Source organism: Garra rufa, chromosome 1 (genome assembly GCF_049309525.1).
Source record: "Garra rufa chromosome 1, GarRuf1.0, whole genome shotgun sequence".
Classification (NCBI taxonomy): Eukaryota; Metazoa; Chordata; class Actinopteri; order Cypriniformes; family Cyprinidae; genus Garra; species Garra rufa.
The window spans coordinates 18,981,710-18,994,552 of NC_133361.1; the positions used below are offsets into that span (position 1 = coordinate 18,981,710).

The 12,843-nt window shown below is 29.4% G+C and overlaps 1 protein-coding gene across 1 annotated transcript in view; it reads right to left on the minus strand.

Moving 5' to 3' along the window:
* Positions 1 to 1,210: 1,210 nt before the first annotated feature.
* pctp (phosphatidylcholine transfer protein) overlaps positions 1,211 to 12,843 on the minus strand; it is a 20,431-nt gene continuing 8,798 nt past the window's right edge. The window contains exons 3-6 of the mRNA XM_073836975.1: positions 8,955 to 9,034; positions 6,737 to 6,908; positions 6,583 to 6,650; positions 1,211 to 6,511 (exon numbers count right to left, since the gene is read on the minus strand). Of these exons, the coding sequence (XP_073693076.1) occupies positions 6,434 to 6,511; positions 6,583 to 6,650; positions 6,737 to 6,908; positions 8,955 to 9,034 (398 nt within the window). The 3' untranslated portion in view covers positions 1,211 to 6,433. The remainder of the gene's footprint in view (positions 6,512 to 6,582; positions 6,651 to 6,736; positions 6,909 to 8,954; positions 9,035 to 12,843) is intronic.

The following is a 12,843-nucleotide window of genomic DNA, read 5'->3' on the forward strand; positions in this document are numbered from 1 at the left end:
GAAGGAAACACAATGCATTAAGAGCCGGGGGTGAAAACTTTTGGAATTTGAGGATCAGGGTAAATGTAATTTATTTTGTCTTCTGGGAAACATAACACATCTACATTCTGTTCAAAAGTTTACACCCCCAGCTCTTAATGCATGTTTTTTTTTCCTTCTGGAGCATCAGTGAGTGTTTGAACCTCCTGTAATAGTTGCATATGAGTCCCTCAGTTGACCGCAGTGTGAAAAGGTGGATCTCAAAATCATACAGTTATTGTCGGAAAGGGTATACAAAACAATGCTAAAAAAACAAATAGTTTGTGGGACCTAAAGGATTTTTCTGAAGAACAAGCAGTTCAGGACAAACAAGGGACTCACAAACAACTATCAATAAACAAAAAACACAGCTGTGGATCATTCAGGTAACAACACAGTATTAAGAAACAAATCTATGTAAACTTCTGAACAGGGTCATTTTTTTTATAAATTCAAGTATTGTTTTCTCTTGTGGACTATATGTAAAAACCTTTTATTTGAAATATCTTATTCAGGTCAGTACTAAACAAAAAATACCATTTTGTATGATCCTTCTTATTTTACTAAAATAGTTAACATTTGCAGATTCTGACTGAAGAGCAGGACAACACATTATTAATATTAGTGTTCAATTACTTACGAAGTGTCTTCATTTACTGTGCAGGAGAGGGGAGTGATAAAAATAAATAAACAAATAAATAATAATATTAATTATTTAGACTCAATCAGGACCTGTTTAAAGCAAGTTTACCATCATCAACTAAAACTAAAAACAAAACACTAGGTGAAATGAAAGATAAAGTTATGGTGATACCACATTTTAATTTAGTTTAACTTTATGTATTGTAAAATAAAATAATAAATTAAATACTAAAAATGACAAAACCACAAAATGCTAAAATTAAAAGTAAAAAACTGAAAATATAAATAGATTTAAAATATTGCAGATATTGAAAAAAAATTGCAGATAAAAAAACCTCAATGATCCTAAAATAACTGTAATGACATTATTTACCAGCAGGTAGAGCCAAAACTACTACATTGACTTTAGGCTAGAAAATACTGTACAGTATAATTTTTCATCTTTTGGACTTAAATCCATGATAATGTTATATTATAGGCATTTTACGTACAGCTTTTAATGTAATACATTTTAAGCCAAATAAAAAAAAAAAGTAATTCTTCAACTGCATTCAAAGGCAAAACACCAGTTTATTGCAATAAAATGTGTGCAATAATGAAGACGTGGAGGAAAAATGTACAGAAGATTTTTTTTTTTTCATTTTCAGCACTAAGTTTAAGAGGTAGAGATGTCAAAAAAAACAAGAGACCAGAAGAAAAAAAAAACACCAAAAGACACAATGACACTACGGAGTGTTAAAACAAAGTCAAAGGCAATGTCACTTAATTTCCTATCAATATAATCTCGATTTTCTACTAATAAAACATGTCAATAAACACTAGCGAATATTAACAGCCTGTATTGCATCAAAGTGCTTTTTAAAGTGTCAAACACAACATTCATTCACCATAACATTCAGATTCATGCTGTGCCATGTAGTTTCATTTTGCATATTTGAACTGCACAAATCTGACAATTAATTTAATTAATCTTGATTATAAGACAGACTTTGCATATCAAAATTATATTTTAACAGCCAAATTCTTCTGTGCTCAGCATTAGCATGTAAACGGCACACAATTTTGATTTCAGACGTGACTATAGGCATACTGTTGACCATGCAAATGCTCGAGTATATATTTCCAGCTCTGTATTCTAGTAGTAATTGTCATAAATGTGATTTATGCTTATCCTGATAGTCATTCCTGGTTTAAAAGTATCTGTTAAGTATCAGAAATATAATTACACTTTCCAATATACAGCAAGTTACATTAACCGTTAAAAAAGGCGTTGGCCATTGAAATAAAATGCTTGAACTTCAGTGTCTTTGTAAAGTCTTAGTCCCTGTCATTCAAAAAGCACTTGAATTCACCAGCAGAGGGCACTGGATGACTACAATCCATCACGCCCAATCTGCTCTGTAGAGGCTCAAAGTCTCATTCAGCACCAGTACATGCTAAAATGTCTTGTAATATATACAGCAAGTGCATGATTGTGTTCAGTTGCTGTTATATAACTGTTCGGATCACATACTGTGATCCTCGTGCTTATTTGGACACTTAATTAAACCTAAAGATGCTTTTAATGTATTTGAAAGAAGTCCCTTGTGCTCACCAAGACTGCATTTACTCGATCTGAAATACAGGAAAAATTGTGAAATATTATTAGAATTAAAAAAAGGTCATTTCCATGTGAATATATTGTCAATGTAATTTATTCCTGTGATCAAAGCTGAATTTTCAGCATCATTACTCCAGTCTTCAGTGTCACATGATACATGAAACATTTCTGAATATAGCTGCAAGCAGCGATTACCGGGGTTCAAGCTCTTTAAGGCATTTAAGCAAATATGAAAAAAAAAAAAAAAAAAAAAAGATTTTATTCAGCAAGCCGGTAAGCCCACCTAAATCAATTATTTAAAGAATTTTTTTGTTTGTTTGTTTTTTTTTTTTTTTCAAAAAACCTAGGACTAGTTCCTAAAATTAGGTTTTTGACATCTTCACAATCATTTAACGAATGGTTTGCTTGACAGCAGTGGTTCTAGAGGCAAAGTTGTCTGAAATGAGGAGTTCTGTCATATGATACGAATATCGCATATATGTGCGAAAAATCGTGCAATATACAATCGCTTACGCCCTTAAAATATGCGATATTGCCCCCCCCAGTCGGCCTGTTTAGAATCACCTGTCGCATACTCAGCAGGTTTTGTGAAGTTTTGAGTTTTCCTTTAGGCTTTATAGGATTTGGGGTACATTTGGACAGGACCCTTTTCTAAACGACCCTGTACAGCTTCTCAAAGGTTTTTTTTTTTTTTTTTTTTGATAATTATTGACTTAGAGAGTCCAGAAAATTGTACTAGTGTTATTTTTTTCCCCAAGACTGAGCGAAAAACCTAAGACTAGCTCTTAAAAGTAGTTTTTTTTTACATCTTCTCAATCATTTAACAAACGGTTTGATTGACAGCAGTGGTTCTAGAGGCAAAGTTGTCCGAAATGAGGAGTTCTGTCATATGATACTTTATATCGCTTGTATGTGCGAAAAATTGTGCAATATACAATCGCTTACACCCTTGAAAAATGCGGTATCGCCACCCAGTGGGCCTGTTTAGAATCACCTGTCGCATGTACTCGGCAGGTTTCATGAAGTTTTGAGTTTTCATTTAGGCTTTAGGGTATATTCGGACAGGCCCCTTTTCTAAATGACCCAGTATGGCTTGCTAAAGGGTACATTCAAAACATTTTTGTGACAATTATTGACCTAGAAAGTCCAGAGAATTTTACTGCAATGTTTTTTTTTTTTTTTTTTTAGATTAAGTGAAAAACCTAGGACTAGTTCTTAAGTAGTTTTTTTACATCTTCTCAATCATTTAACAAATGGTTTGATTGACAGCAGTTGTTCCAGAGGCAAAATTATCCGGAATGAGGAGTTCTATCGTATGATACGAATATCGCATGTTATGTGTGAAAAATCACGTAATATACAATCGTTTACGCCCTTAAAAAAGCATATCGCCCCCCAGTGGCTGATTTCTTTCAAATTTCTCACAGACTTTTGGGGCCGTGAGTCAAACAGGCCAAACCAATTTCATTTCAATTGGCCTCCGTTAACCTTGTCTAATAGGTGCTTAAACTTCATTGGCCAAAAGCGGCCTTGTTTTTTTGTTTTGTTTTTTAGATAAGGAAGTGTCCTTATAAACACTTGTGCACTTTGGACCAAGGTCGTGTACAACGATTTTCATGGTGACAGGTCAAATGGTTGCGTAGTTACAGCCATATTTATGTTGGGGTTTTTTTTCCACTTATAGCGCCAAGCTCTGTGTTTTTCTTCCCCCTGTGATCTCAGATTGAGCTTTTTCTGGCGAAGTTTGGTGAAGATATCTCATTCCATTTGGGAATTATAGGCATTTTACTAAAAGTGGCCTTGCCCCTTTTGAATGTTTTGGCATCTTGGAGAGTTTAAAACTGAACTTTTTTAAAATAATTATTAATGTTCACTCTCCAGAGAATCTTTCTGCATTGGTTTGGTTTCGATTGGGCAAAAAACCTAGGATTAGTTTGCAAAAGTATGTTTTCAAAAAATCCAAAATACCAGAAAATGTAGGTGTTATGAGTGATTTTGTACTTTTGATCGCTGTAGCGCCCCCGTCAAGCCGATTGGGGTGAAAATTGGTGACGTTGTCGGCGGTGTGAGTACTACCACCTCTCCAAGTTTCAAGTCTCTATGACTTGCGGTTTGATCGGCACGATCAGTTTTATTTACTGATTGCTGATCCTTGGCCATTCCAACAATTACAATAGGGTTTCAGCACAACGCGCTTAAACTCCTAATTAATATAAATATAAATGTTAAAAACAGTTGTGCTGCTTCATATTTTTGTGGAAACTGTGATATGCTACCTTTCAAAAAGTTTTTTTTTATTTTAAGAAATTAATACTTTTATCCAACAAGGATGCATTAAATTAATGCTAAAGTGACAAATCTTTTGTAACATTATAAATGTTTTACTTCTTCAGCCATTATTAATAAATGAGCATCAATAATAACTGAGCACTAAAATCAGCATATTAGATTTCTGAAGGACCATGTTGACACTGAAGACTGGAGTAATAATGCTGAAAATTCAGCATTGTACACAGAAACAAATTACATTTCAAAACATATTCAAATAAAAAAAAAACTTATTTTAAATTGTAATAATATTTCACAATTCTACAGATTTTTCTGTATTTTTGATCAAATAAATGCAAGACTGGCAAGCAGAAGAGACCTCAGGAAGGCTTGTTGATTGATTTTGTGCATTCGATATACAACTAGTGTTTTCATACGTTCTCAAATAACAATGAATTGAAGTGCTATGATGAATCTATATTACATTAAACTCGATTTTCCAAACTCAAACTAGCCCTAATTTCCTGCTCAAGTTAACATGAAGCTGGACTCGAGGGATTCTTTAACCGAAGATAGTTAAAGGAGAAGTTCACTTCCAGAACAAAAATTTACAGATAATTTACTCACCCCCTTGTCATCCAAGAAGTTCATGTATTTCTCTCAATATAGTGAACTTCAATGGTGCCCCCGAGTTTGAACTTCCAAAATGCAGTTTAAATGCAGATTCAAGGGGCTCTAAACAATCCCAGCCAAAGAAGAAGGGTCTTATCTAGCAAAACGATCAGTTTAGAAAAAAAAACGTCTTTTCTAGCTCTGCTACAACTGTTTATTCTGGTTCAAGACAGTTAGGGAATGTCGAAAAACTCTTATCTTATTAACTTCAGAATCATCCTACATCTGTGTTTTATCTTTTTTTTTTTTTGGTAAAGGGCGTTTGATCTTCTTTGCACGTTCACCTTGTTAACACTTAGCTGGTACTTCTGCAGAGATGTAGGACGATTTTGAAGTTGGAGGAAAAAATGAAATGTGAGTTTTTAGACATACCCTAACTGTCTTGAATTGGAATACACAGAGTTCACGCAGAGCTAGACAAGATGAGCATTTAAGGTTAAAAAGTATATAAATTGTCAATTGTTTTAGAAAATATCAGATCGTCTCACTAGACCATCCTTTCTCGGCTGGGATTGTTTAGAGCCCGTTGAAGCTGCGTTTAAACTGCATTTTGGAAGTTCAAACTCATGGGCACCATAGACATCCACTATATGGAGAGAAATCCTGAAACGTTTTCCTCGAAAAACTGTTTTTTTTTTACGACTGAAGAACAAAAGACGTCTTGGATGACAAGGGGGTGAGTAAATTATCTGTAAATTTTTGTTCTGGAAGTGAACTTCTCCTTTAACTATACAATGTTCAGAAAAGAATCACTCGATTCCAGCTTCATGTTGAATTTGAGCAGGAAATTAGGGCTAGTTTGAGTTTGGAAAATCAAGTTTAATGTTATTTTAGAAAATAACCGATCGTTTCACTAGTTAAGACTCTTCTTCCTCGACTGGGATCATTTAGAGCCCTTCGAACGTGCTTTTAAACCACATTTTGGAAGTTCAAACTCGTGGGCACCATTGACATCCATTATATGGAGAGAAATCCTGAAATGTTTTTTCTCAAAAAACAATTTCTTTACAACTGAAGAAAGAAAGACATAAACATCTTGGATGACAAGGGGGTGATTACATTATCTGTAAATGTTTGTTATGGAAGTGAACTTCTACTTTAAGATAACAAAAGAACAATAATGGACTCCAGATGCATTTTCTCCATTCACCACAGAAACAGCAGTAGTAACTACCCAGAATGCCCTCCTGACTGGAAAGAGAGGCAGAGAAGGAGATGACGCTCACATGGCCATCACTTGCTGTTTGTGCAGTAGCTGCTGTAGTTACTGCAGGCCTTCTTCATGTCGGTGAGAAATGCAGGGACGCCCGTCTGAGAGCAAAACACATCCATCAACACTCAACTCATCACTGATTACTTGAGGAAATCTACAGCCGGCTCACCTTCGCTGCCCAGTTCACCAGCCACGTGGGAATCATTCCTCCAGGATTATCAAAGTAGTTCATAAACACTGCAATATGATTGAAAACAAATATGATTCAGCGTGAAATAAAAAAGGATTATATTGAGTTGAGTGTGTTAGACGCGTGTTTGTACTTTTGGTGCCGTCTGCGCCGTCGCTCTCTATGGCCAGACTCTGTTTGTAGTCTTTGACCCGGATCACGCCCTTCTTCTCTGGACACTGAGATATGGGCGAGCTCTTGGCTAAAACCACACAGATCTTACGTCCTCCCACGTCCAGATCCCGGCGCTCACGCACGTACACATACTGAGGAGAGTTGAGGACTCACCCATGGACAAACGCAGCTTTAGTCTTGAAGATTTAGATTTTGCCTTATCGCTTATTTATAATATGAAGGATAATCACTATCATTTTTTACATAAATACTGTAAGGAACACATTTGTGATTTGATGCTGATGAAGGGGCACTGACAAACGAGAAAGAAAGATGTTATTTCTACCTTTGTTTTTGTTTTTTTTGTAGGTTTATTTAAGCTTTTATGTTATAATTGCTCAAACTGAAAATATATTTGAAATAACAGATTCAATAACAGTACATCTACCTTATTTTAAACAGAAAAATGTTGTATTTTATATTGTAAAAAAAAAAAAAAAAAAAAATTATATATATATATATATATATATATATATAATTTTTTTTTTATCCATATAATTTATATAATTTAAATATAATTTATTGTAAAAATCACAATATAAAAATGTATAATAATAATTATTGAGATTTAATTACACTGCATCCGACTACACAATTTTTTTAGTTTTTATATTTTTAAAATATACATATAATATTTTAATTTTAATATAATAAGCCCTCTAGATCATTAAGATCTGCAGAGAAAGGGATCCTGCTGTCTGTACCGCGCACAAAATTCAAGCAACGGGGTGATAGGGCCTTTGCTGTAGTTGCCCCTAAGCTATGGTCTGCCCCAACTGTAGGCTCTTTTAAAAGCCTTTTGAAAATTCACTTACTGCATATGTCTTCTTTAGGTGAAGAGGGATGAGCTCTTGTGCATCTGTTTTATTATGTGGATTTTATTGTGGTGTTGTTTTATTGTTTTATTTTAATTTTAGAATTGCTTGTACAGCACTTTGGTACAACTTCCTGTTGTTGGAATAGTGCTTTATAAATAAACTGAAACTGAAAACTGAAACTGAAATAATTTATAGTAATTACTACAACAATATAAAATGTATAATAATAATAATAATAATAACTATTATTATTTCCCTATTTTTTATATATATATATATATATATATATATATATATATATATAGAGAGAGAGAGAGAGAGAGAGAGAGAGAGAGAGAGAGAGAGAGATTTTGTATTTGAAGTTGATCTATTTGTAAGCATTTTAATTCAACTGAAATTATATGCATTTATTTAAATATATATATTTATATAATCATTTAGAACATAATTTGTTATAATATAAAAATGTATAATAATTATTCTAATAAAGGCATTTATTAATATACATTTATTATTTTTGTATTTAAGGCTGATTTATTTGTAATAATTTGAATTTGACTGAATGTATATGTATGTATGTAATAATCAAAAAACGTATAATAATTATTCCAATAAATGTAATTATTTAAAATATATATTTATATTCATTTATTTTAAATTAATTATTTATCTATTTATTAGTATTACATAATTATTATTTTTGTATTTGAGGTTGATTTATTTGTAATCATATAATATTACACATATAAACATTTCTAATAACAATTCTAGATAATCATTCATAATTCATTCTAATAATTCATTCTAAGAAATGTATTTATTTTAACATGTATTTATTTATAATTTACTTATTATTTTTGTATTTGAGGTTGATTTATTTGCAATCATTTCAATTTAGCTGAAATAATTTCCAGTAAATGTATTTAAATATAAATGTATATGATCATTTAGAATTTAGTTTGTAACCATAAAATGTATAATAATAATAATTTAGAATATTTATAATTTTTGTAGTTAAGGTTGATTTGTTTGCAATAATTTTAATTAAACTCAAACTCAATTACTGTAAAACTGACACACTGTAAAATATATTTATATTTTTATATATTGTGTATTTTGTTTCATATCATAAATTGAAACATAATATAATACGCTACAATATAATATAAAAATCTTTCATTATATAAATTTAATTTCTAATAAATATATTTATTTGTATATGTATTATAAATATTATAAATGGAGAAATATTTTTATATTATCATTTTATATTAATGTTATTTTTTAATTTGGCAGGATTTTTGCGTGTTTGTAGGATACATCCCTGTTGGACAGAGGTAATGGATATTTCACCTCCCAGTATATGGCTTTCTGTCCATCGTAGTCTTTCTCGTTCAGCTCTGAGGACGATACACACACACACACACACACACACACACACACACACACACACACACACACACACACACACACAAGTAAAATATGAGACATCGATGTGTAATATCATTAAAATCCATCACTGTATGAGTAATTTTACATCAAGATTAAATGGTACGCATTACAACATAGTTACATTTTCTAGAAATTAAATGTAAAAATATGCCTTGTATATTCATTAAATCGCCTATATAGCATAAAAAGCCTAATTTGGATAAATAAAACATTTTACAAATTAAATCACACTGCAAGGAGAAAATACATGTCTACCAGGTTTAACAAGGGCCAAGGCATCTTATTTCCAGTGTGAATGAATCTTAATGCAACTCTAATAAATGTCATTTCAGAGACGCTGTGTGCTTTCAGATTTGTGGCAAGAGTTCAGGGAGGATCCTCTTCTGTTCCAGCATGACACAGAAGAACTTGGCTGATCCGCACCAAACCCAGACCTGAACCTCTACTGAAACAACTCTGAGCCTGCGCTTCAAATCCCATCATGCAACAGCTCTGATGCTCTTGTGTCTTATGGGAGCGATTCCCTCCAACCAGATCCAACATTTAACATCTAAACCTTCCCAGAAGAGTGGATGCTATCGGGCAGGACAAACGCTTTTACTTTTGAATCTAAATGCTGGACGTCACAAACATCACATCTGCGCAAGAACAGCTCCATTATGAAACACTTGAGTACTAATATTATAAAACAGACTGGATTGGTCAGGTTGGGATCAATTCTTTCAAAGAAATTAGATAAATTAACTAGATGTGATACAACACACTTTAATTGGAATAGAACATATTCCAGGTAAGATTTTAACAAAACTGCTGAAACTTTAACAATTACAATGGAAGCAAACAAAACTATAAGTTTTGACTGAAAAAAATAATACAAAATTAGTTTATTTTATTATTAATTATTTTAATTATTTTATTTCAGCTAATTGCCAAGGCAACAGTTCTCATTTTCATTTAAGTGAAGATTAAGTTAATGTACTAAAATAACCCTTAATAAAAATAAAAAAAATATAAAAATAATAAACATTAACATTTTTTTAAAACTATTAAAATAAAAAACATTTAAAACGACTAAAACTTTAAAATTAAAGTGCAAACTATTAATATTTAGCAAAAATCAAATATATTAAATATATTAAAAATAATACAAATATATAAAGTATATTTAAAAAAGGCTCATCTTGTTTTACAAAGAAAACAAATATATAAAAATGTCAAAAAGGGAAAAGGGGAAAAACTAAAAAATAATAAAAAGAAAAACAACAAAATCACTATGCAACAATAAAAAAAAGAAAATAAACTTAAATAAATTTAAATACAAATATATTCTAAATATTGCTGAACACAGCAAAATTACTTGAACTGTAACTAAACTTAAAATAAAAAAGAAAAAGAAAATAAACTTAAATAAATTAATGTAAATAAAACATAAACACATGTTATTTTACCTAGCTACCAAAAACACACAACAAAATTGCTAAAACTTAAACTAAACTTAAAATAAAAAAGAACTTTAATTAACATAAATACAATAAAAAAAAACATGTTATTTTAGATAAAACTTCCAAATTAAAATGAACAATAACAGCAGATATAAAATGAATATTAATATTTTTCTTAAAACATCCTGCTAATTGTCCAGGCATCATTTCTCATTTTCATTTAGTTTACCTCAGTGTACTAAAATAATTATAGTAAATTTAAACTAATATAAGCATAAAATATAAATATAAAATAGCTATAAGTACATTTAAAATTAATAAAAATATGCATTAAAAAAATTACACAAAATAAATATTAACATTTAATTTAACATAACATATTAACAAAAACTGATAAACATGAATGAAAAAAGATTTTTTTTAAATTATTATTATTATTATAATGACTAAAATATTATTTAAAATTAAATTAAAATGAAAAAATTTGGCAGAAATCAAATTAAGTATATATATATATTTTTTTAAATCTTTTTTACTACAAATTTAACTACATTTAAAATAAAACAAAAATAAACTTAAATCAAATAAAATAAAAAAAATCATACATAATGTACTAAAATAACCATAAATAAAAAACAATACATATAAAAATAATAAACTAACATATTTAAAAAATATATTAAACATGACAAAATAAAAACAAAATTTAAATAACTAAAACTTTAAAATTAATAGCAGAAATCAAAAATAAATAAATAAATAAAAATAAGTTAATGTACTAAAATAACCATAAATAAAAAAGGATTAAACATGATAAATAAAAATAGCTTAAATAAATCATTTTTTAAAATAAAAATATAATAACAAAATAATAAATAAATACATTATAAATAAATATAAATAATGCAGTTGCTGAAAAACTAATAAAAAGGACAAAAACACAGCAAAATTTCAAAAACTGTAACTAAAACTAAAAAAGAAAAACTGAAATGAATAAATATAAATAAACAATAAACTAATTAATAATACAATAATTTTAGCTAGTAGCCAAAAACACACAACAAAATTACTAAAATTACTAAAATATATCTGTGACCCTGAATCACAAAACCAGTCATATGGGTCAATATTTTGAGATTTAAACATCAAATAAATGCATGAATAAATATGCTTTCGATGAATGGTTTGTTAGGATAGGAAAATATTTGGCTGAGATACAACTATTTGAAAATCTGGAACCTGAATGTGCGAAAAAATCTAAATATTGAGAAAAACGCTTTTAAAGTTGTCCAAATGAAGTTCTTAGCAATGCATATTACTAATCAAAAATTAAGTTTTGATATATTTACAGCAGGAAATTTACAAAATATTTCTTGGAACATGATCTTTACTTAATATCCTAATGATTTTTGGCATAAAAGAAAAATCAATCATTTTGACCCATACAATGTTGGCTATTGCTACTTTAACTTTACTTTAACTTTAATCAACAACAAATAAAAACAACATTAGTATTTACATTTATTTATTTACTAAATGTACTGACTGATTGATTTAATCATTAATTGATTGACTGATTGAAGTTTTAGTTATAATATATATATATATATATATATATATATATATATATATATATTACCATTTAAAATAATGAAAACTCTAGTCAAAGCTATGGCTTTATACATCCTGTATTTATTTATTTATATAATCAGGGTTATTATAGTTAAAAAATTATAGCTATTGCTAAAACTAAAATTAAACTCATAAAACTATTGGGTTACTTGAAAATAAAAATTTTCAGATTTTTTTTTTAGTTCAACCTTTATTTCAGAGCAAAATTTCTCATTTTTATTTAGTTACATGATATAATAAAATAACTAAAAAAAAAAAAAAACTATATAAACAAAAACAAAACACACACACACACACACACACACACACACACACACACACACACACACACACACACACACACACACACACACACAAAAACTTTAATCAAAATTTAAATTAAAATAGAAAATATAAAAAATAAAACTGATTCAAAATATTAATAAAAACTATAATAGTATCTCGGTAATACTAAAATACTTTTATTATATAATACATATAACTATTAAAAAAAAACATTTTTTGTATTATTATTTAAAATAATGAAAACTGTAGTCAAAGCTATGGCTTTATACATACTGTATTTATTTATTTATTTATTTAATCAGGGTTATTATAGTTCAAAGTCATAGTTATAGTTAAAACCAAAAATAAAAAAATGTGTTACTTGAAAATAAATATTTTCAGAAACTTTTTTTTTTGTT